We start from the raw sequence: 25,825 nt of genomic DNA on the forward strand, positions 1-25,825 counted from the left end.
AAAAGTTTGATAAAAAGTGATTTGCAATTACATTGTAAGATGTTTTAAAATCTTTATTTCTACTACAAACATTTGCAACATTTTAAAGATTATGTTTTGCCCTCAGTTTCTTTTCCAGGTGCTTTTAGTTAATTGGATATTTAGTTTGCATTGTTGTGTATTATGTGACATCAGTTAAACACAACCTAATACAGAATGGCACAGCAAGTGCAATATTATGGAGGGAGGGATAATTATAATCAAGGTTACAACAGAGACCCAGAACCTCGGTACAGAGAAGAATCAAACAGAAATTCATGGAGTGACCAAAGACCTCCGCCGCCACCCACCCAATCTCAACCACCAAACCAACCACAGCGTTACGGGCAAAGTTCGGAATATTACGATCGCAGAGAAAGAGAACAACCACAAGCGGATTATCAACAGCGCGACCGTGGATTTAATACAAACTACAAAAGAAATCAGTACAGCAATGATGGTGCTTATCAACATGAAGAGAGATACAACGAACCATCTGAAAGAAGGCCGCAGTATTCCGCAGATTCAAGGGATAATTATGACAGAAATCAACAATATGTAGCGGAACAAACCAGACAATATCCTCCACAACAAGAACCTGTACAGAAACCAGCTGATACTTACCAGCGGGATTATCAACACACTGAACAACCGAGACATCAGGAATATGATTCAAGAAGTAATGTAAATCAACAACAACAAGTTAACAATTACCAGGTAACACAAACTCAACCATTTCACTGATGACAAAAACTGTTTTTATTGAAACACATGTATTTAACAAAATGTTCATATTTTATTCTACATCATTCCCAACTATAATTTTAGTAAAGCTAGTCTTCAAGTCTGTATCTTATGTATCTAAACACAAACTGTTACAGGTTTTCACATGAATTAAAAATGAAAACAGTGCAGCTAAAAAAGTTTAAGGACAACATTGTAGATAACAATTGGCTGTTTAGTATTTTTAATTGGTTTGTGTTCTGTACATTTTTATTGAAACTCTATCTTATTCACATCAGGATGATCGTTCTAACAACAACCAACAATATGGACAAAGGTACGATGAATACCAAAGAAATGATTTTGAGAGGTATAATATATCTGTATTGTTAAATCACATTTGTGTGTTATATTGGTAAAGTACTGTTGATGGCAACAAACAAATAAATACAAAACAAGCATGTCTGGTTTGTAAACAGTCATTTACAATACCCTGGGGGCATTTGCTTGTTTAATTGTCTGCCTGTCCTAAGTAAAGATGAAATCACTATTTATAGGTACCTTTATACAGAAAACAATTTCTATTTCCATCTTTACAAGACTATGTTTCATTTAATTCTCGTAAAAAAATTATTTGCAGTATTGGAAAACCCACTAAATGTAAAATAGGCATCTTGAGAACTTATCAGCTGCTTTTTTATTATGGTTCTCAATTTTATGTTACTACTGTCGAAGCATTTATAGATCAAGCTCTAAAAAATCCTTAAAACATTATTATTTTCGTTGCATTCATGTTTAACAAAGTTGAAAACAAAACTCCCTTCCAACTAGCATAAGGAAGCAATAGGGAAGTTGTTAAAATGAGATTGGGGAAATTTGTTGATCACGCTTGTAATCTCAGTGTGATAAAAACAAACATTACAAATGAGCGTAACATAACACTGTAGGCTGTGGTGGGATTCAAATTTTTTGTCAGCCGGTTTTATCACAAAAGTCATATTTTTCAGCCGGTTCTGTTACAAAAAGTCCATTGACAGTAACCAGTAATGTTAACCGGTTCGCTGATCTCATAAAATTTCATAAGACGGTTCTATAGAACTGGTGCAAACCGACTGAATCCCACCACTGCCTGTAGGTAACATATGGGTAGTTAGATTTATTGGATAGGTCAACTTATTCTGCCTCCCCTACAGGCAAAGCAATCACATTAAACCGATTCTGCTTTACAGAGATCGACCACCGCAGCCATACCAACCACCTCCCCAACAACCTACCCATTCCACTTACAACCAACAACCAAATAATCAACATTCTGCAAGCTCTGCTCCTCGATCCCCCGTTGCCGATAGCAACCAGGTTGGAAGGCCGCAAGTGTTGGCTCAAACAACTGTAAGTTAGACATGCTTTACTTGATCTATAAAACATTTTTTTGGGATAATATATATATATATATTATAACTAAAATGAAAATGTGGTATATTGATGTGTTGTTGGTTTACTCAATGTAAAAACCCAATGATTACAATTAAATTAAAGTATATAACATTAACTTGCAATGTTCTGTAATTTGGTCCTATTTGACTATTAAAACATGTTTATGTTAGGAGAAACAATTTCTATTGAAAACTGGTAATGTGGTTTAGTGGTGTTTTCAAAGTCTTCTGATTTTGTTTAAGGCAACAACCAGAGGAGGTGCAGCTGTGTTTGGAATCGTAGCTAAAGTGGGAAGGCCTGAAAACAACAACGCTGCGTCACGGCCCCCTCCTCCGAGGAGTAACGAGGTGCCGCAGAACCAGCCTGGTCAATACAACCAACAATACAGAGCAGAGGATGATAGGCAACGAAGTCCTGCTCGGGTGAGGAAAATATATCAATAATTCTGCGCACAAAATATTTAACTAATTAAGTAGGGATGGGCCGAGCCAGAACCCGAGTACTCGGTACCGAGCATCGCTGTTTTAAATGCTCGGTGCTCGGCCGAGCAGTTGCACAAACTTACCCGAGCGTTAAATTTGCATATTCATGCCCTGCTAACATATGTAACTAGTGTTCTAAAGGATGTCTATAAACTAAAACGAATGATTCATCAAATGCACTAGATGGTGGAAAAACGCGTACTTAATGGGCATGTACAGCTTAATAAAACACCGCCGGTGACGTAAGAGACCTTGTAGAGCTAAAACGTAGAAAGGGGATTTTTTGTGACGTCATAATGCACCGAGCGTGCCCGGCCAAGCATTAAAAAGAGATGCTCGGTGCTCGACCAAACAGAACATTTGCGGTTTTGGCCCATCCCTACAATTAAGTAATATGGTAATATATTGACATTAATGTATGTAAGAAACAAAAATTGCCTTTTTTCCACAGTGCAGTGGAAATGTTTAAAGCCATCAACAATGTTATCTATATATTTCTTAAACACAGCACAATTATTTTCACTATTGTTACCAAGTATTTCTTCTCCAGACTCACCCACTGACCCCAATAATGGAACAACCGACACCCCCAATTTCACCCCAGTACCAGGGTGGGAGACAATATCAAGATCGACAGCCACCGCCAGCCCCACAATATGACAGACCAGGATATGACAGGTTAAAATTTTGTTGTTTATCTCATACAAGGCTGCAAATTTACATGGAATTATAAATCTGTAAAGTATTGGGACCAGTTATGAATATATATAAGTTCATCATCTAAACTGATAACTAGTCGAACTGCCGATCCTTTACTACAAAGCTGACATGGGAATATGAGGCAAGGAACGGTGCTTGTGATTCGACCTTCGGCGGTTTTCTCCACTGAGCCTGCGTAGCTCAGTTGGTAGAGCACGAGTCCTGGAAAGACCTCCATCATGGGTTCAGATTCCACCGCTGTTTAAATACTCTTTTAATCAGATTAAGCTTGTTTTGTTGCAAGGGATTGTGTGTTGTGCATTATTTTACGTGGGGTTTTAACACATTGTTTTGTAACAACTTTTAGACCGCCACAGATTCGCAAACAAGAGGATTATTACAACGATCGACCTGCGGATGGTTACAGGGAAGACAGTAGTGGATATGGTTCTGCTTCAACCTACAACGATCGTCCGTACGACGACCGGCCACATTACGACCAGCAACATCGTCCCCAAAGTGGCAACCGACCATATATGGAGCAACCAAAACCTGCCCAACCTCCTACACGCCCCCAACAGAACTACTCCAATCAGAACAGTGATAATTATGGAAGGAATTGGAATGAGAATAACCAAAGCGACCTGCCTCCCCCTCCAACGTTTCATCAACAAAATATAAAGAGGCACTGGACTTTACAAAAGAAGCCTGCTCCTCCACAGAAACCTATTGAAAATTACAGACCTCCACCTCCACCGAATGTTCGAGAGCAAAACCGAGATTCAGTGATTGATAAAACCCACATAAAGGTAAAAAACATGTCACCGTTTATACTTCGAGTTGCAAGTCAATTTATCAGTTGTCTTTAGGCCTGTCGTACTATAACTTTTATACGAGTGAGCTGTTATCGCTGGTCTGTATGAACACTTATGTTTTTCAAGTTATTGGTAACACTTAGATGCAAAACAAATCACCACTAAAATTGTAGACAAATAAAAAACACAGAATAATTTTCCTTTTTGCAGAGTGTCCAAGCAGCGAAGAGTTTATTCGACAAACCAAGTGGACCAGTACCTCTGCCCCAGCCGAAAGCGGCGTATGTCGGAAACAAATACAGCAGTACCGGGAGTAATTTGCCACCCAGATCCCGAATCCACTCGGACCCCGATCAACAGTACCCACAAAGTCCCACAAATCGATCCCAGCCTCAACAAATTCCCCCTCAGCCCCATCAGATGAGTAGGAGTATGAATAATCTCGATCGGTTGCCTCCTCCAAGTCGTCAACCTCAAAACAGGAACAGCTACTCAGGGGAACCCCCACCAACACAACCACCGATGGTTGTTGGTGTTCGATTCGACAAAGACACCAGGGAAAAACCACAATTCAATCCACCCCAGCAAGGTAAGGATGAAACTTCAGTCTCAAGCTTGTGGTTGTTTATCATTTTTGACAATGATAAATTAAGGTGTTTGTAATGTTTATGATTCTTTTTCCAGTTTTTAATCACTAAATATTTTTTTCCACCACTTTTTTTCCAAATACAGTAATGGACCCATTAGGACCAAAAAATTTGTCCAAATTAGGCAAAGATCCGGATTAACCGATGTAGATTAGTTAAAGCCTTACCACATTATAAATCATTTGTATCTTAAGATTTGTCCGAATTAGGTGAAGATCCGGATTAATTGATTCCAGTTTAACTGCGGTTGGCTGTAATGATAAACAATTAAACAAAAACAAGCCCATGGTACAAAAATATTGGGTTTACATTAGAATTTAGTTATTGCTTGTTTCGACTTGAAATATATACTGCACCACCAAATGTTATCATTTGTGTGACTTTGGCATGTTTCTGTGCAAAAGTTGATCATCGGCAAGATTATTACGATGGGCGACGTCAGACCCCTGAACGATACTATGAACAGAGATACAATGATGAAAATCAACAAACATGGCAATGTAAATCATTGTGATAACACAATTAGTGCATGTTTCCAATTTTAATTGATCTAACCAAACTAATCAGACACAAAGCTAAACCAAAAAGATAAAATTTTGAAAGTAAAACATAAATCAAAGAATGTTCTAGTTTCTGTCAAATTTAAAAAGAATTGATAACAATATAAAAGCAACAAGCCGATAAATAATAAGTAAGCTGCAGACATTGCACACTGTTTTGACCTATAAGGTCTAAAGACATTGGTCGTATTGACTAGCCATCCATCAGCACTCCAGTTTGTTGCAAATAACAGGCTGAAAAACATGCCTTATCAAATCTGTTCTACGTCACAACTGGGCATAACCAGAGAGAAGACTGGTTCACACTGGCGAAGCATTGAACTGCTACACTAGCCAATACAGTCAATGTCTTGTCACCAGCTGCAGTGATGAGACCTTATAGGTCGAAACAGTGTGCACTGTCTGCAACTTAATTAAAAATAAATTTCTGAAATAACTTAAACAGAAAATGACCTATATACTACATGCACAGGTGGTAATTCAATACTAATCAAAGTAGGCATTAACATTGTGTGAAAGTTGTGTTGTGTTACAACTTACAAGTATTTTCAAAAAAAAATTTCCTTAGTGGTTTTCTGGTTGACTTATGTGTGAAATAATAAGGAGTGTAGAATTTGTGTTTTTGCATGTGAAGTTATAATTTAAAATTGTGGTCAGGTCTTTAACTATTTTACCTGTCATAGATCACAACGAACAACCTCAACTACATGAACCACCGGTTGAACTTAGAAGCAACCAATCACGTTCACCGTATGAGCAACCTAGAGACAACCGACCTCAACAACCCAATTATAATCGACCGAATCAACCCCACCATAGAAATGAAACACAGTTTGAGCCTGTAAGACCCGACCCCGGGAATTACAACCATCCAGAGCCACCCACAAGATCCCCAGTATACCAACAGCCCCCTCAAAATGATCGTTCATTCCAAAGTCAAGCTCCTGTACAGCAGGGGTGTAATTACCCTAATGACCCTACAAGAGGTGGGGATTACTATCAGGACAATAGCAGACCTGATAGATTTGAAACACCTTCTTCTCAATATCAGCAACAACAGCAAACAGGTCAAATGGAGCCACAGCGATATGATGACCAGTACGGCCCACGTTCTTATACTTCAGGGGATCGGCGGTCTGCTGCTGAATATGAAGCACCTCGGCAAGAAGTTGTATCACAAAGGTTTCCGATTGATGATGATAGAAGACAGCAGCCAGCTTACCAAGCACCAAGTGAACAGCGTCAGCCACAACCGAGCTCACAGAGAAACAGTTACGTTCCTCCTCCAGAAGTTGAGCAACATTCCTACCCACCTCCACCAAGATTGGGTTCGCCGACTTATAACACGTCACCACAGTCGAGTGTTGTTTCTAGGCAACAGAACACAAGGCCACAATACAACGACCGAGCGAGCGGACGACAAGATACAAGACAAGTTCGCTTTGAACAACGCCCGACTAACGGCCAGTTTGAGAATGAAGTTCAACAACAACAGAGCCCAGATTCTGAAGTCAGTAACTATGTTCCGAGTATCGTTTCTCGTAGTTACCAGTCGTACAATCAACAGGCTGAACCTCCTGCTCCTGCTACGACTCAAAAGATTCCAGCAAGGCCAACTTCGAGGCCGAACACAAAACAAAGTGAGTCAGAATGGCCGGAACCTCCGCCTCCAGTTGAGCCAACTCCTCCAAACTCGTACATGAGGAATCCTAACACATCGTACAACCAAGAAAATCGGACCCAGTACCAAACCCGGCAACCTCCTCCCGGAAGAGATAACAATCGGATGTTGACGAACGTTCCTCGTCACCCGTTTGATCCCGATGATGAAGATGACGACAGTTCGGAAGGGATTGACGTGGATGCTCCAACTCCACCTCCTCAGCAAGCTCCTCCTCCAAAGAAGTGGGGATCTAATCAGCAGATCGGACGTAGGGATGCACAGCAACGTCAGGTTCCAGCTGGAGAGAAACATGGGTAGGATGCTTTCAGTGAAACCATTGTTTGTTTATGAACATAGGATTTTAGAAGTAAATTAGATGGGTACATAAATAAAAACCTAAATTTCTATTTTGTTGGTAAGATTGTTTTTGACAAAACAGACAAAAAAATGTTATGCTTTTTCATGTTCAGAATCTAACTTGGCATAAAACTAAAACAAACCAGACATTACATTTTAGCCTGTTGAGCATATTGTTTTAAGTAAGTTAATATCAATCGGCCACCATCCTGTAGCACAGCCTGACTCCTGTTGTCTGTTATGACAATTTTTACTTACTTAATAAATAATAAACCACAGTACGCCAGGCCCATTAAAGGCGTGTCCCGAATCAGCTGGTCTCCCAATGCCGTGATCGCTGGTCTGCATCGATGCTTCAGGGCTGATCCCAGTATGAATATGTTTCATCTTAGCTGATATGGTAGAACTGGCGATCCCATACTATGAAGCTGACATGTGCTGCATACAAGGCAGGCAATGGTACTTGTGATTCGACTTTCGGCGGATTCTCCACTGAGCCTGTGTAGCTCAGTTGGTAGAGTGAGTCCTCTGGAAAGACTCCTGTTGTGAGTTCGAATCCCACCGCAGGCTAAATTTTTCTAGCCTGTGCCTTGCCATGTATGTGGGAATGCTTGGGAGACCGACTGATTCGGTACACACCTTTGCTAGGCCTGGCGTACTATGATTTATCGATATGTATGCCATGATTGCTGGTCTGCACCGACGTTTCATTGCTGATCCCAGTATGAATATGTTCATCTTACTTAATAAATATAGTTTATTTTACAATTATATTCTAAATATATATTTTAGTTATGACCGTCAGCCTGGCGATGGATTAAATGATGACAGATTTGACACAAATGTGCCTGTTCGCCAACAGCAGGTATTAAATAAAAAACTAAAAGTAAAATTTTGTTGTCCAAAAAGTGAAAACTTGCATGTTAAATACTGCATCTAAGTTTAGTGCAGTGGTTCCCAACCTGGAGTTCCCCTTGGAGGTCCGTGAGATGGTTTTAGGGGGTCTGTGGAGGCAAACATTTGTAGTAGCATTAACAATGTGCAATATTTTTAAGTTCCCAGACCGTTTTTACAGTCCTGTATATGAGTGCAAACTGTTATTAAACCCTTGGATCAGGAAAATTTGTGATTGTTACCTCCATTGTGACATCACAACACACATTAACAATAGAATTCTTTGTGCTTTGTTTTAAGTATTGCACACTAGAAAATTTATCTCTTCGTTGCATTGACTGCTACAGTACAGAACTTTATTGAGATTGAAGGACTGTGAAGGTTGATTAAAATTCTGCGCTATAAAGTGAAAGTATAATAACGTATAATGCAGGAAATGAAAAACATAACATGACTAAATTACGTTGGGGGTCCGCGAAACTATAAAATTTCTTAAAGGGGTCTGTGACTGCAAAAAGGTTGGGAACCACTGGTTTAGTGTGACTGGTTTTGATTGTACTCAATGTAATGTAGCATGAAGCATTATTTGGTGTTGTTTTGCATGTAAATATGTGGCTTGGTATTTTGCATGCCAATTTGTTTGAGCTTGAATTGTTGAATGAGACGTAATTGTTTATTGCAGTTTCCCACTAAAGTTCCACCCAACAAACCAAAGAGAAACTCCCTTAAACGAACAGAACCCCAGGTATGACAAGTCAGTGTTTTTTATTTGCTGCCCCGCGACACACCAGTGTCATGTGTGTTGCCAAAAATTCAATTGCAAATTTTATCAAACACTTCAGAGCTTATGACAAATTTAGCATGACAAAACTGAAACCATATATGGTCTTATTTGTTGCCAAAAGCAATCTAATCTAAAACACTAAAGCTATTTCAATTTATTTGCAAGACACAGCAAAACATGCTAAAAATATAGTTTAAATATTATTATGAAACCACTTTGGTAACTTGTCATAATGTCAAACTTGACGTTACCAGTTACTAAACCCACATGAGTTTTATTGTATGTGTACTAGTTGACATAAGTTCACTATTAGCTAAAGTTTAAATAGGGTCAATTTCCAAATGCATTGCTGATAAAATGAAATGACCAGAGCAATGTACTTACTATAATTTGGAATTCCTTTGCTGCATGATTGCATGGTGCTTAAACTAATTACTTTAGCTTAATCTCTCCCTAATGCATGATTTAGCATTTAGCCATATTTCCTTACTGCATGTAGTTGCACTACTTTGTGTTGGAGCTTGTTATATTTAAATCATTTTAAGTTTCTGTGTTATTTCGCCAACTAATGCAAAGATGGAACTTTTTAATACAAATGTTTCTGTTCAGTTTGCAGCTGTAATTTACATGATTTTTTTTACTAAAATTAGCTTTCTTAATCCAATTTTAGCTTGGCAAGAGTAGTTTTTTTGTCAATGAAAGCAGTTAAATTAGTAATCTTTAACTTTTTTTATTCATGCCTGTCATATGTACCCATGCATTTATTTTCAAAAAAGTTTTCAAATTTTTGTCGCTTAGTCCTATTTATAAAACTTGAAAAAGCTGTGTGAGGAAATATAAAATGATCCTTGATTTTGTTATTTATTCTTTTTCCTCAGCAAACTGCCAGCCCTGCACCACAGCCTGAAATTTACGACTGGGATCAGGATGACAGTGATAACGGAAGTCAAAATCAGTTGAATCACGATCATTCAAAAGCACGCCTTCGTGTGGCCAAATCTGGTGGGATGTCGACAAGAAAACCCCCAACTCGACAAGGAAGCTCAAACAATCTTATTGCAGGTGAAAATGATTAATTCTTTGCCGGAAAAAGTTGAATTTAGTTGATGCTTTGCACCTCCCACTCTTAAAAGAAAGTTTTTTTATCATCTTTCATTCTGAAAAAGTTCCGTGCCTTAGTTCTCTTTTTACTGCATCTGGAGTAAAGTCATGTAGAAATCATGTACTGCTATCTGTTTGTTTGACAAGATAGCTTCAATGGATTCAATTGGCCAAAATGTTTCAACCACTAATGTAGGAAGTGTAGAAATACAGCAACCAGTTTGTTTTATTATTGATAAAACCCTGTTGCTTGCGCCAACCGAAGTTTATCACGCAACTGCACTTATTATCCACCTTTTCAATTGTATGTTTGAATTATAGACACAACACCAAATGATGACTTTGCGATAGAAGTGACCCCAAATGACCTCCGTAAAGTTCGCGGTTCACCGATTACAGTCCAACAAGGTTCTCCAGAAAAACCTCAAACGGTAAATTTCAAAATAGTGAAATGTTCAAAAATAACAAGTCTGCTCCTCTTATACTTAGCGTTTACGACTGTGAGTTCATTATAAGCAGCCAGAGGCAATTTTCATGCCAAGTTTGAAACAATGCACATTCTGTGTTACAGCTGAACAATATACTTGTACAAATCAAAGACAAAATTTCTACATTTAAAGTTCAACAATCGTGTAGTTGTAAGCTGCAGACAGTGCATGTGGTTTCAACCTATAAGGTGTAGCTGGTGACAAGACATAATTCACTGTAGCTGGTGTATACGTCTAACCCAGCGGTTCTCAAACTTATACCGATTGCGTACCACCTGACGACTTTTTCTATCGCTGTGTACCACCTAAAAACCTTGTTCGAATGGGCAGACCAAGAGTTCTTCTTGACTACACTAGCTAATTTATAAAACCAACATGTTAGCAATTTCTAAAATAACGTCCTAGACATTGGTTCTGCAAAACACAGGGCTGATCAGTTGGGTCAGTTGAGCAGCAATTCTTGATGTGGCTTGAATTAAGTATATCAGAAAGCTACTCCCTTTCCACTTGAAAAGCCCTGACGTACCACTAGTGGTCCCTGTACCACAGTTTGAGAACCGCTAGTCTAACGGCACTCTAGTTTTCTGGGAGTAGTTGTATACTCGGAAATTATGTATTACGCTGTTTTCATGCTGAACTTAATGATCAATATGTTGTGCAAACTCTAGATTTTTCTTTTTTTAGAAAACCAAGTCGTCAGTAAAATCTGCGCACCCTCAAACAACAGCAGGTAAATATTTCATTGCAGGTTTTAAATCATAATACCATCGTTGAAACCGCGTCAATTTTACATATTTATCACTAGGTGGCGAACCAAGACTCAGGAAGGAAGACAGACAAGGGAGTAAACTAATTTTCAAAGTTCCGAGCCCGGAAACGGTGAAGAAACCTACAGCTCATCCACTCCCAGACCTACAGGAGCCGGCGAACGGGGAAAAGAAACGACCGCCGACTTATACTGGTGAGTTTAAGCAGGAATAGGTTAATGCTGGTCTTGACACAACACAGGCATGATGGCAAAACAATTCTGTTATAGGTTTGTTTTCTGTGATTCGTACACAAGCATGCCTGTTATGGCTCCACATTCGCCCAAATTATAAGCCCAGAAAAGTCGCCTTTGTTACATTGTTATGAAGCAAGACTCCGTTCACATAATCAAGTTTAATGCCCGCGAAGCGTCGCCCCAGACACGCGCCTATCACGCACTTGCTGCTTATACTGGTCTCGACGTACATTAACGGACAGCCGCATTTTTGATCAAAAGCTTTTGAGGTAAATTTACGTCAATCCGCACTCTACGGAAAAAGTATTTGGACGTAGATGTACGTTAACCGCACTGAAATCTCATTTTTATGAGATAAACTGAGTTCAGCCACGAAACGGAAATATTCTGCGACGCCCTTGGAAAATTGAAACGACGCACAGTTTGAGAACCACTGCCTTAAGCGATCCCAGTTGGGGTCGCGACCCACAGGTTGGAAACCGCTGCCTTAGACAGATGTCACATGGGGTTTGTCTGTTGGAAATCTAAGCTCACATCAATCACTTGTCACTGTCAGTAATTTGTTAAAAAAACTCTCAAGGCTCTTTAAAGTTTTTTTTCGTTTGTATACTTTTGTGTTGTAGACTGTTTGTGACTTTGTGTTATCTTCTGGATGAATGTTGTGGTAGATTTTCCAACTTGGTCCGTAGTTTGTTTCCACAATTTGTCTGTTCAACATTTCTTCACATTAATTTTGCAACAAATTACCTCATGATCAAAAAATAATCTCTCGCACGTTGTAGTTTTTACTTATTTAATTTTGTCTTGAAACACTTTTGAAACAAATCAAAAGTTGGCTGTCAAGAAGGTTGATTGATTTTGTTGCAATTATTTTGGTTGGGTATTAAGATTTGACACTTGTAATCTTTTGGGTGTTTTCATGATAATTTAAAATTTTGCAACATTGTAGTGAGTCTACACCAGTGCTTGTCAACCTTTTTTGAAACGGTACACCCTTTTAACGTTTACACAAAATTTGTACACCCCAGTAAAAAAATTATTCAACCCTGTAACACACTGAATCTGTGGTCCTAACAGAAATGATGATGAGCGCAATATCAACAAGCCATAATCCACAATTCACTTTCTACATCTGAAAGAACCACCATTAACAACGATTATCAAGTGAAATATTAAATTATGATGTCACAAATAGAGTTTTGTAACTTAAAATCTGTGAACACTTGAGATGCATGTTGTGCCAGGTATTGTACATTCCAGTCAGTCTGTTCTAAAACTGAAACCTGCCTGTTGTGATACCTGGTCATAGGTATATTATATTTTTTGTCTGGTACACCCCAGTACACCCCATCAAAGTGGTACACCCTTTAAAAATTATGGTACACCCTGGGGTGTACAATACACCCGGTTGAAAAGCACTGGTCTACACCCAAATTCTGGTGCCTTTTTCCGAGTTTGTAATTTAATTTATCAAATCACATAATCAGTGTTGTACAGAAAGTAGGGATGTGCCATAACTGCAAATGTTTTGTTTGGTCGAGCACCGAGCATTAAAGTGAGATGCTTGGTGCATTATGACATCACAAAAAATCCCCTTTCTACATTTTAGCTGTACAAGGTCTCTTCGTCACCGGCGGTGTTTTATTAAGCTGTACATGCCCTTTAAGTACGCGTTTTTCCACTATCTAGTACATTTGAAAAATCATTCGTTTTTGTTCATAGACACCCTTTAGAACACTAGTTACATATCTTAGCAGGGCATGAATATGCAAATTTAACACTCGGGTCAGTTTGTGCAACTGCTCGGCCGAGCACCGAGCATTAAAAACAGCGATGCTCTGTACCGAGTACTCGGGTTCTGGCTCGGCCTAATGGAAAGCATGAAGGTTTGCATGCTAGAAGTACTTGCTACAAAAAATGAATGATTAAATAACTGACCAAATTAAAAAAAAAACTTGGTTAAACCGCACAATGCAATAAACAACAACTGAGTTAGTTGACATTTTTTTTAATCTTTTAACCCTTCCTGCTTTAACAAAACTTATTTTTTTGTGATAAGGATTTGGAAATACAACGAAACCTAAAAGTCATCTAGGATCAGGTTGGAAATGCACTTATAGTTGTTTTGCATGAATTACCTAAGCTGTCTTGTGCATGTGTTTGCTGTAAGCTTTATTGCATGCATGTTTTCAGCCGTTTCGTAACATTTACATATCACATGTCCATATATTATTTTTATACCTGCATGTATGGTATTTATTTGCCATGAACAGATAAATTATGTTCCTCGGTGCATAAAATGTTGCCATTTTTGTGGCTCTCCTATAATGAAGTTAAATGTTGTGTTCGATTTTATTTATAAATCTTTTTAGCTTGTCCACTTGCTTTTTGCATGAATTGTTTGTTGAAATTGTATGAAACTTTTACAGCTGGTAGACAGAGTTATATAAGTATGACATCTCTTTTTAACACCTATTGCATAATAGTAAGTAAGTTTATTTCGCACGAAATATTCGAACAGCAAAAACAAAAAAATTGAAAAAGAGAAATGTCAGGGTAGCGAAAGACTCTGTGGTCACCGTGTCAGCTAATAGATTCTGGTTATTATTGATCTCCAGTTTGCCAAACTTTCTCTTGCTTTTTAACCAAAAGTCCCAGTTAATTGGATCATATTCTACAGTTTGAAATTCATTTTGCAAATACACAGAATACGTCACAATCTATGTGCAATGGTAATTTGGCAAACAGCTGGCATTTCGTGTTTTTGTTACATTTTATTGATTTAAAACTAACTACTTTGTCACTTGATTCCAAGTGGTGATAATAATGTTTTTAAACTTACCAAGATCAACTTCTGGTAATAAATCAAACTACAAGCCCATTGTTTAATATATTTTTGTCAAATACCACTGTTTAGTATATTATCAATCACGAGTCACCAGAGACTCAGTACGACAGATGGAGACAACAGTCGCGTATAATTACATACCGAAAACTTTGACAAGTCTGAAGTCGTCCACCGTTTTATTAGACATATATATTTCGCCTAAGTAATGGTATGTACCATTTTTTAGCGCTGTTTTGTTTTTAGATACTGACGATGCCTATTACTTAGACGAAATATATATGTCTAATAAAACGGTGGACGACTTCAGACTTGTCAAAGTTTTCACCACTGTTTAGTATTTTTGTTACATTTTATTGGTTTTAAACTGACTATATTGTCACTTGATTACAAGTGGTCATAAGATGTTTACCAACATATTACAGTAAATGAAATAGGCTACAGCACTGAGTTGTGTTATCATTGCGTGGTGCGAGTTTGCAGCCGCGCGATCTTCTTATCGCTATTTTTTGTGTGTGTTTTCCACTTTGTCGCTATATAAGAATTTTGCCCTGCAAGATATGCCATTATTCTGATGAAGACATCTTGTATGGGACGTCGAAACGTCGATTATTTATAATAAAACTGCTGGATGAGCAATACTTTGTTATATATTACAGTAAACCTAGGTGAATCTGGACCCATTTGGACCAAAAAATTTGTTCGGATTAACCGAGTTTTTCTTTAGTTTAAAATTAAACACATTACTGCTGTTAATATTTTAAACCACAAGCCCATTTTTTAATATTGTTTTATTTGTTTATTTTGTAGACCTCCTTGGCCAGTTTAAATCAGCACGAGACAGCGCTCTTCTGAAAGCTGCAAAGAAGCAAGACCAAGCATTGAAAGCAATTTCAGGTTTTCAACCAAAGAGAAATACTTCACCAGTGAAATCTCCAACCAGAAAACCTGAAACTGTAGCAGATAAAAATGCGAGCAAGATAATTAAGAACCAGCCTCCGAAGTCAAGTTATGATGAAAACAAAGATATCTACAACCGAAGCAAACCAAAACACGACAGGTTGGATGTGTTGTGTTGTAATAGAAATATAAATGTTTTCTCCTTATGTATGTGTGTAAAGCCCATTTAACACCTTGTATTGATGATGACATTTGCAACTGTTGAAATATCTGCAATCCAATTTAATCACTATATAGCTCTTTAACTGTTTGTTTTTTGGTTGAAAATCTGATTTAATGATAAAATAACTTAGTTTTAAAAATCAAAGAAATTTTATCAGGCAATTTTCAGCCCTAAAAAATAACTTGTTTTGTTACAGTTGAAATAAAAATACAGTATAGGTAATTTAAAATGCATCCAAAAACCAAAATTACCAAAAAGATTTTTTTGCACAAACACACCATCACAGTCTTTTTGCCCTCGTAAAAAAACTTTTGTTTTCTGGCAGACATTCACCGGATGAGAGGAGCAATCGAACTTCGGTAAAATCTTCGTCGACGATCACTGGGAGGCGCAATAGCGATAGTAGTTCCGATCACAGAGGAAGGTGGGTGAAAAAATTTTGTGGAGTTCTTGGTTATCTATATCTTGTTCAGCCGAATTTTGTTTATCTAGTTACCTTATGAACAGGTTTATGAGGAGACAATGTGGTAAAACAAAGTGGGAAGCCACAAACAGTTTGGTACATGTTTAATTTTTCATGCATCAACAAAAGATCCTATAAAAAGTTGTTGCTACCAGGCATAATGTATAACTGAATATTGCTCTTTCTGCTTATCATAAATTAACATTTTGCTGTCCCTTATAAGGCGCCTTTATCAGGATATGGCATATCTTGAAACACAAAGTTTTTGTAAAGTAACAAAAGCTTCACATAAAAACGGCCCAAACAAAATTGTTTTCATTTATTTTCATAGAAGCACAAGAGACAGAGGTCGATCACGTGCAAGATCACGATCCCGTGATCGTGATTTAAGTCCCGGTCGAAATCGTGGTAGATCACGATCTCGTGAAAGATTGGAAAGTCCAGATAGGCGAAGAGGCAGATCACGATCACGTGAAAGGAGATTAAGTCCTGATAGAAGAGGCAGATCACCTTCACATGAAAGAAACATAAGTCCTTCACGAAGGAGAAGGGAACATTCACGGGAGAGAGATTTAGATCGTGATCAAAGGGCGAGAAAATCTGAGAGGTTTGTGTGAATGTGTTTGCTTTGTGCTGTATCAAAAGATGACAAAAAGAACTTGTGCTTGTTTTTGTTTATTATCATTTACAGCAGTACAGTATTTTTTTTGCTGATTAGTTTTGTAATATAATATATTTTGTCAGTTGCTTTGTTATGGTTCACATTATTGTATTGAAACTGGTGACACTCAAACTCTTTTGTTTGATTAACCGAGTTTTTTATTGCTGGTATTTGTGTTTTGTTTATACCAGAGAATGTTTTTTATCGAGGCATCGTTTATAACCATAGAATTCTGTTATTGACCCAAGTCTTAAGTAACGACCTTTCCAACTTTCAGGTACAATCAGCCAGTCAGCCCTTATCGTCATGGACGTGATGAACCTCCATACAATCGTTCACATCATCACCGAGGTGGAAGCGATGAACCGGAATGGGTGGAACAATATCGGAAGAGACGAACCCACCACGGTGATCCTTCGGTTCAGAGAAGGGCTTGGGTGAATGATCCACGATGGCAGGCAAAGTAGGGATTCATATAAAAGTGTTGCGGAAATATTATTAGGAAATAAAAATCGTAAAGTTTATCATTAAGTTGCAGTGACTTGGTTTCATGTGTTATTTAAGAGGCATTATGTCCGAATTATTCTTGTTCTTTCTTCAACTAAAATTGACAGTTTGTGTTTTGACAATAGATTTTAATCAAACTAAGAAAGTGCTTTCAAAAGCATCAAGCCAATAAACGATAAGTAAGCTGTAGATAGTGCACACTGTTTCAGACCTATAAGGTCTCATTGGTGCAGCTGGGGACAAGAGATGGGCTGTATTGGATAGTGTAGCCATGTAATGGCACTCCAGTTTGTTGAGAATAACAGGCTAAAACGCCATGTCTCACCAAATCAGTTTGAGAATGTGATTGCAAAAAATCTTACCAAGTTATGGTTTAAAATTTTAGGGTTACATTTTGTGCTAATCATACAACTCTGTATGCAGGGATTTTACATGTCATGTTTTGTTGTAGGAAAGAGTTTGACATGGACGAATATGAGAGGGATGTGAAACGGGCAACTTCTTATAACAGCGACTTTGAACAAGTAAGTTTCAACTTTGTTAATCCACTTTAAATATTAGGGTTAAAGACATCAACAGTCCTATCTAGACCCCTGAGTCCAAATCAGTGGTTCCCGACCATGTTGCAGTCACAAACCCCTCATATATATTTTTAAATCTGCGGACCTCCAAGTCTATCTATGCTTCCCTTTTTTTTAATCAAGCGTTATTATGCTTTTGGAGGATTTAAATCCACAGTCCTTTAATCCCAATTAAGTTTCTGAACTGTAGCAGTCAATGCTACGAAGCGGTAAATTTTCTGGTGTAACACAAAGCTTGCCCCAATGTCTATTGTCCATGTGTATTATGATGACACAAAGGGGGAAATGAAACGGTAGGTAAACATAAAACTGTTGGTTAATGATAACAAAATTTGCCTCCATCGACACCCTGAAATCATATCTTGGGCCCCCAAGGAACTCCAGGTTTGGAAACACTGGTTTAAACTAAACTGAATTTAACATGGCTCATAAACCCAACAGAACAGCTTATAGGCCAAAACAGTGTGCACTGTCTGCACCATACCTGCCATTTCTTGGCTTGATGCTTTTGCACTTACATTACTTGTTGATTTTTCAGCCACAACGAAATCAGATGTTTCCATCCAAGCTAATGCAGAAGGGAAAAGCCCCGCCCAGTCGACGCCCACCTCCAAAGAATGATGATTGGATGAGAAACTTGAAGGAGCACAATAAGAAAGCTGCTCAACGAAGGTTGGTTCAACATTGAAATGAAGTTTGTATGGCATGTTGTGCATGACTGCATGAAGTTTAGTGATTATTTGTTAAAAATGCCTGCTCACTCAAAGAAGTTTTTCTGATGTAGCATGTTTTGTGCATACTTGTAGAAGTATTTTTGACTAAACTGGAATGTTGCAATAGCAGAATTAGCACAAAAAACTGGTGATTTTCCTACTTTAGTAGCAAAGCATAAGCAAGGTAGAATAGAAGTTTCTTGGTATTGTAACTTTAATTTAGTTTGCATGAGGTAAAATTGACAAAATAACTGGTGTTGTAATCCTGGATGCAGCAGATTTATGGTTATTCTGGGTGAAAAAAATATTTTATTCACTTGAATTGTTAAAAATCAACCAATTAAAGTAATTGCTGGATTAATCAAGCTTGTGAATATTTGTTTGCGGAGGGTAGTGTTTTGAAAATAAATCTGGACCTGGTACAATTGTCTGCCATGGATGGTTGGTGTTTATTGATTATTTCCCAGAAAATTGCTTTGCCACATCAACACCATGTTGTTGCTAAAAATTTCAACAATTTTTAAATTTACTTAGGTTTCAAGTAATCTTTAGATTTCAGTTTCTTAATTTCATTGAGAAAATTGAATCAAAAATCATAATTTGAGTTTTATATTTTGTCAAAAACCTACATTTAGTAAGTTGCTACAAGTTTTGGGGCAAACAAAAGGTAAAGGATATTTTGGTTGATTTGTTTCATGTGAAGCTTGCATTGCCATGATTTCCCGTAGATGTTTGCTTTGCATGCTTTCCCTGATTAACAAAGTTCAGTTTGAAATTCCAACATTTTGTGTGTTGTGCTGACAGATTTGGCAACATTTGAACGGAAAACCTTCGTCACTTAGACAAGGTACATCATAAATATTTTCATGTGATTGCTTCATGAGTGTTTGTGAGTGAATCATCACTGTGTTTTCACATGAGTTTGTGTCACAGAATATAACCTATTCATCTAAAAATTTATTTTTCTAAATTTTTAGTAAAAGACTAAAACCATGTTGAAAAGGCTGTTAATGTTTTTTAACAAACACATCAATTAATTCACTTAAGACATGCAATAAAGTAAAAATTTCAAATTACCCAATAAAAGAAGACATTTTTAAGGTGGTCTGAAATAGTTCAATGCATGAATGACTTTTTTGGTGATATGACTGTGCTTTAAGCTTTGGTGTAATTTGAGCTAAACTTAAAGATATTGTCCCAAAATTTGACAGGTGTATAAATGGCATGTTATCACATTAAAAAAAAAACTGTTTAAAATTACTTAAATTAGTGATTTTTTTTTCATATTTTCCAGGTTTCAGAGTTGATTGACAAGCTGTCTATATGAGCTGCTTTTTATATTTTACATTTTTGTATTAAGTTCACCAATATGTATTTTGTACCAGCAATTTTAACACATTATTGTAACTAACTAATGATGGTGTTGTATTTTCACGTCGCATGCTGTTTTAGTTTCTTCGCAAAATCATTGTTTATCGTTGTAGTGTTAATTCTGATTGTAATAGCGATGAAATTGTGTTTTATATTTTTTATATGGAGTGTTGAATTGCATTGTGATGCAACTCATTGTTAACAATTGGCATTGTGACAATTCATATATTACTATGATATAATGTTTGAATATAAATATGCATTTTCAGTGGTACAATTTTTTGCATCGGTGCACATTACTAGTACTTGTGCCAAAACACATTGACCAAATTCATCTCATTAAAATCATTTACAAGAAAAGATAAAATTTCATTTTGCTGTTTGAAACTCTTGATCAAAATTTGTATTTGAATGAAATGTTTTAGCATTTTGCATTAACTGCCCTTCTCCTTGTTTCATTGTGTTTTGTTGAATTTGTACAAAGGCTGCTAATTGACATTAAACAAACAACACCAGCTTGCGTTGTGTTGGCATAAAATCTCAATAGTTTAGAACAGGGGTCACCAAACTACGGCCCGCGGGCCGGATCCGAGGTTATTTAATCCGGCCCGCGACCACATTTTTTAGTTTGCCAAATTGTAGTGATAATTTTGTAACATTAAAAAACTAATCTATCCCTTACGAGAGTTTTCCATTGACGATGTGTAGAATTGATATTATTTACATTACCTAGTTTCATAGGATTACAACACTCAGAAATGATCCAAAACCAGTTTGTTGCGTCACAGACGAGACTACAATTGTTAATTGTGTGTGAACAATTGCCTTCTTTTGTTACTTGCGACGTAATATACAAGAATTGCTTGTGAGATAAGACAAACTATACCTCGCGCTCGCATCACCAGTTTTTCAATGGGATTGTAGAAAAAACAATCTTGGCGCCCCCATAAATATAGCCTCACGGGCTCAGTTTGGAAAGACGGAGCTAGGGCAAGTAAACTATGCGGCCCGTGCGAATCATTATTAGCACTTATCCGGCCCGCAGTGAAAAAAGTTTGGTGACCCCTGGTTTAGAAGATGTGGAATAACCAGAGGTGGGATTCAGCCGGTTCGCATTGGTTCTGTAGAACCGTCTCACGAAATTTTATGAGATCAGCGAACCGGTTGCCATTACTGGTTACTGTCAACTGCTTTTGCCACGTACTGCAGAATAAGCCAGAAATAGAAAGTTGCTCCTCAAGAAAAAGCAAAACCATACAACAACCGCATGTTTCTGCCAAAGGGTTTAACAGAATCTGGGTTTATTTATTAAAGCTCTTTGTTTAATTTACTCGCTCCTAAACACAACATTAAATACTTTTGTTTCAGTAAGCAGGGAACATGTACCAATCTGGCCACTGTCTTAATATTGTCCTAGGATCATAACACCAATAACGGTAACCTGTTAAGTCCAACAAACGGAGTGGTGTATGATTACGCTAGCCAGTATGGCCAATGTTTTACCTTATAGGTCGAAACAGTGTGCTCTGTCTGCACCTTCAAAGAGAACAAAGTTTTTGCATCTGGGTAGCAAATATTGGATCGGTTATTATGAAACCAATATCTCCATAGAGTCTTTATATTTCTGAATAAATATTTCGGACAATTTATTATTGGCATTCAAATAAATTCAATTATACGCTACAAACAGCACTATGACTGTATTGGTTGCTCCTCTTATCTTTCACTAAATGCATAAAAATATTAAAATAACGCAATCAACAAAAACATTGCACCACATTTAAGAATAAAGCAACTTCAACTGATTCTGCTGTATCAGGTTTCGACAGATAATTCAGCAGATTCTTTTCCTTCTTTGAGTTTATTTTCCAGTTCTGTCGTATTTCGATTAATTTCATCACAAGATTCTTTTAGTCGAAGGCAGGAGTCTTTCATATTTTCTTGCTCTTTTAGAAGTGTTTTATTGATTTCAACAAACCTGCAAATCTGAAAAAGTTGAATTTTGTTGTGAGAATTATTCAAAGTGCTTTGCTAATTAAAATCATTGCAACAAATGCAACTGTATGTATCCTGTGTAGATTTCTTTCCAATTTGTGTAGTATTTTGCAAATACTTTCATTGACATTAGTAAATTTTTTTAAAACTGTGCGATGACCACAATGTGTTTGAGCCAACCACTTGGTCATCTGGGCGACAGCTTACACTGTGAGCCCAGTGGTTAATTGCTAACACAATTCATTACACTAAAACAAAAAGTTCCGCTTGTGTAAAACCCTAAACAGGAGTTTTATAGGTTGATCATACCCCAGTCTGCAGAACATGGCAGTTTCCGACGAGATCTCGCGCGTGCAGGACCTACATGTCCCGCGTGCGCGCGTGCACGACCCGTAAGTTTGCGTGCAATACCTATTTTAGCAGGCACAAAGCAAGTAAAAGAGGTCAAGACAGGCCAATTAAATGCCCTTGGTCCAAATTAAAATCATGCGTGCAGCTGCCACACTCTGCAGACTGGATCATACCAACCTTTTCAAATCTCCGCTGGATGTTTTCTTCAGTTTCTTCAAGGGCATCTTCGAATTCAAGGTCACTGTCCCACAACTCCGATGCTTCAGCGTCATGAAATTCATCTGTTGCAAAAAATAATTGTAGCAATACCTTAGTGATTAAAACTGAATGGTTTTTACCACTTTCCTGCTTTGAACGTTTTTATCAGAAAAACCAAGAGATTTATATTATCTCTGAAACATGTGTATATAAACTAATGTAGGAGCAAGTAATATTAAAGGCATTGGGAACAAAACAGTGATCATTATTATCTAATGTGTTTGCTTATTTTTTGCACCGATTTATATGTATACCAGTACTGAGATATAGACTTATTCTATTGCATTTCAGGTATAGAACAGGCTCCATTAGCCATAAGTTCTGTGTTTTCAAACACAATTTAATAATTAGTTAATACATTCATTTTATTCCTTTTACCTTCATCTTTTAAAACAGTTGTGAAAACTACATCATCATCAGGTGCAATTGAAATATCTCGAATAATTTCTTCATCTGCAGGAGGGGAGGGGCGAACTGGGATAATGGACGGCTTAGAAGTTTTCTTTTTCTTACTAAACATTGCTACTAATGTAAAACAACTGGTTGTTGATTAAAGTTAAAAGTTCCCCTTCAAAAAAAAAACTAGGGGATTTTTCAAATGTGATTTCTATTTGTATTTTTTTTACTGACAATAGAATTGTGTTTTTTGTTTTGTTGGAGCAATTATTTTCACTGCCAAATGGTCAAGGAAAAATCATTAACGTTTCGTTTAGAATCAGAAGTCATTTTATATTTTTCAAAATTGTGTAAATTTTTGACAGCGGTGGCGCTCGCCAGCAACAGTTTTCAGTGAAACGACACAGCGAACTGTCTGTATTTGTGCAATGTGCAGTGTAAAATGTTGTTGATGTATGGACCAATGATGTGTGATTGCTAATGTGTTGCAGCCTTCGGTACTTCAATTATAATTCAGGTTAGTTGTAGGTGTTGTTGTATTCATGCTTCGTTGCCAAAAAGTTATTTTGTTTGAAACTATGCGAAATGTTTGGAGTTTGGTTTGAAAATACATTTTTATTTGTTTTTTATTATTTTGTATTCAGACAACCAGTGCAAAGTATACCCACATGAAACATTTCAATGTTTATCTTAGTAACTGTTAAACCAAATGCACTCACTGCATGGTTTTAGTAAGTTTTGTGTCAGTGAGATTTTAATTGAATAAAAGAGGGATTAAAAAGCAATCTTGCAGTCCTATTAAACTTTAGGCATTGCGAAAAAATCTATAATGAAGTTGTAAAATGTGTACAATTTAAACAAGTTTCGGTTGAATAAACCACAATGGGCAAAAAAGTCGGTAGATAGTAAACTGTGTGACCTTGTTTGACCTTGTGGGGATCAATCAAGTTTTGTCCCTTGGGAAACTTTGGTTTCTGATTGTCAATTTAATTCACTAAAGTTTAAGTGGCTGGTTTGCATTAATATGACAGAGGAAATTTATAAAATGTTGTTTTGGTTATTGGTTTATTTTTATGAAGACATTTAGTATTGGTACTGGTAGGGTTGGCAAACCTATCAATTGACTGGTCAAATACAAAAACCTATTTTGTTGTATTGTTTACACTTTTAGACAGAAAATAGATCAAAAATATTATTTGCTTGTAATTTAGTTTAGAATATGCTTTAAATTATCAAAAAATTGTTTGATGAAGGTGTTTTGTTTTTACAAATATATTTTTATCTATTTCGGGATAAGTTTTGATGCAAGGTATGTAAAATTGGATGCTTAACTTGATAACCCAATTTTTTTGGTGTCCTTGCTGTTGTATGTGTTTATTTACCAATGACAATATGATAAGGTAACAATACAAATATAATTTGACTTGACGAGATGTGAATCAAGCTCACAACTTTAAAACTAAACATCGTGTGTAGTTTTACGTGGGAAGAAACCCTTTCACACAGCAATAGTCCATGCTATCTGCAACTTAAACTCCAAGAGCTTCCTTCCACAAACTCTGCCAATGAATTGTTGTTTATCTTTGTGTCAAAGGTCATGCAGACATTCAAGTCTTTGAGTGACACTGGAAGTCGTCTCTACCATCTGATGGATTTAAACCCCTTGTAAAAGTCAAAGTTTCGTTGTAGAACATAATCTGCAATCGTGATCTCCAAATAAAGCGCGCAGTTCGAATTTTCTCACGCCAGTTTCAGGCCGTGTCTGCCAAAAAACGTCAAGTTCGAGATTTTGCCAAGAACCTCCAGAAAGCGGAAACTACTTCACTTTAATTGTAGTGGAACGACTTTACCGCGATTCAACGCGATGCACCATTGTGGCGTCACAATACAACCATGATTGGTTCGCTGATTTTACCCCAAACAAATTGTCACACCACTTCCTTGCCAAACTTTCATGCTTTCCTTCCTTTGTGACGTGTCAAAGTCATTTCCGGCGTGGTTTGTTGCGTCACAATTAGCATGCGTCGCGCCCATTCAAGTGGGCAATTATGTTTGATAGATGAAGCAGCCGCGCATGGATTGTGACGCAATAATGCGTTTGATTGAAGTTGGCGCTTTTGATGAATGATGCTGCGGCAAAATGCCATTGGTGATAATTGGATTAGGAAATCCGTGGCCCAGTGAACTTAGGTTTCTGGCTGGTTTGCTGTGTTTGTTCCAGTAAAGGTTTATTGTGTTGGAATTATGAGCTAGGTTGGAGAGTTGAATTGTTAGCGCTCGTTACTTTCTTTGTTGAAAGTTTTAATGCGACAGATAACAGCGTGAGAGCTGAAGTCAGCCTTGCATGCGAGATTTTGTGATAGGAAATGCTTTTGTAAAACGTCCAGTTTCAGTAAGTACCATATGCACAGGAGAGAAAGGTTGCGGCCAGCCGTGTATGCGAGATTATTGTGTATAAAAAGGTTTAAAAAAACTTCTGTGTGTGTGTGTGTTTTTAGTCTGGTTTCAGTAAATACAATAAAAACTTGATTCAGCCTTGAAAGTAAAAATTTTGTGTTGAAGACACAAACTGTTTTGTTTTAACGTTTACGGTAGAAGTTGTGGCAGCGGTGCTAAAAGTTTAACTGACTTATTGTTGTTGTAAATCAAACCCGCTTTATAATTCCTCAACATGTCCATAAAAGTCGCTTCACTCCACCAGTCTGCATTCGTGTTATTCCTCATTGGAAGTTACGCCAGCACAGCACCACGATGGCATTTGACGTCTGGATTTTATGTTGTGTTTTAGGCACGTACACAGATTGTTAGATAAAGCAACTGAGACGAAATGAAAGGTTGAATTTAGAGGTAGCGTTATTTCGAATTTCAAAACGTGTGTTTATACCTAAAGTAG

The 25,825-nt window shown here is 37.3% G+C and overlaps 2 protein-coding genes across 7 annotated transcripts; one reads left to right on the forward strand and one right to left on the reverse strand.

Annotated features, from left to right (window-relative positions):
• The first annotated feature begins 78 nt into the window (after window positions 1–78).
• Window positions 79–20,449, forward strand: LOC145230545 (uncharacterized). Of its 6 annotated transcripts, XM_080095988.1 has the most exons (25): window positions 79–735; window positions 1,041–1,111; window positions 1,971–2,130; window positions 2,418–2,597; window positions 3,208–3,335; window positions 3,724–4,165; window positions 4,382–4,760; window positions 5,223–5,318; window positions 6,062–6,888; window positions 6,946–7,355; window positions 8,191–8,263; window positions 8,975–9,037; window positions 9,955–10,138; window positions 10,499–10,608; window positions 11,350–11,395; window positions 11,471–11,626; window positions 13,728–13,769; window positions 15,324–15,573; window positions 15,962–16,060; window positions 16,431–16,706; window positions 17,038–17,223; window positions 17,719–17,791; window positions 18,387–18,520; window positions 19,366–19,408; window positions 19,856–20,449. In XM_080095988.1, the coding sequence occupies exons 1-24, from the start codon at window positions 196–198 to the stop codon at window positions 19,379–19,381; spliced, it is 4,941 nt and encodes a 1,646-aa protein (XP_079952114.1). In that variant the 5' UTR covers window positions 79–195; the 3' UTR covers window positions 19,382–19,408; window positions 19,856–20,449. The 6 variants fall into 6 exon arrangements, with proteins under 6 accessions (XP_079952114.1, XP_079952111.1, XP_079952112.1 ...); XM_080095985.1 differs by having other exon boundaries at window positions 6,062–7,355; XM_080095986.1 differs by lacking the exon at window positions 19,366–19,408 and having other exon boundaries at window positions 6,062–7,355.
• Window positions 20,450–21,561: 1,112 nt separating this feature from the next.
• LOC145230549 (uncharacterized) lies at window positions 21,562–23,157 on the reverse strand. The gene is made up of 3 exons (XM_080095992.1): window positions 22,915–23,157; window positions 22,456–22,559; window positions 21,562–21,918 (listed from the first exon to the last, which is right to left on the reverse strand). Exons 1-3 carry the CDS (start codon window positions 23,054–23,056, stop codon window positions 21,748–21,750), a joined length of 417 nt encoding a protein of 138 aa, XP_079952118.1. The 5' UTR covers window positions 23,057–23,157; the 3' UTR covers window positions 21,562–21,747.
• Between the last annotated feature and the right edge of the window lie 2,668 nt (window positions 23,158–25,825).

This window comes from Phallusia mammillata, chromosome 5, assembly GCF_965637545.1.
Source record: "Phallusia mammillata chromosome 5, kaPhaMamm4.hap1.1, whole genome shotgun sequence".
NCBI classification, from domain to species: Eukaryota; Metazoa; Chordata; class Ascidiacea; order Phlebobranchia; family Ascidiidae; genus Phallusia; species Phallusia mammillata.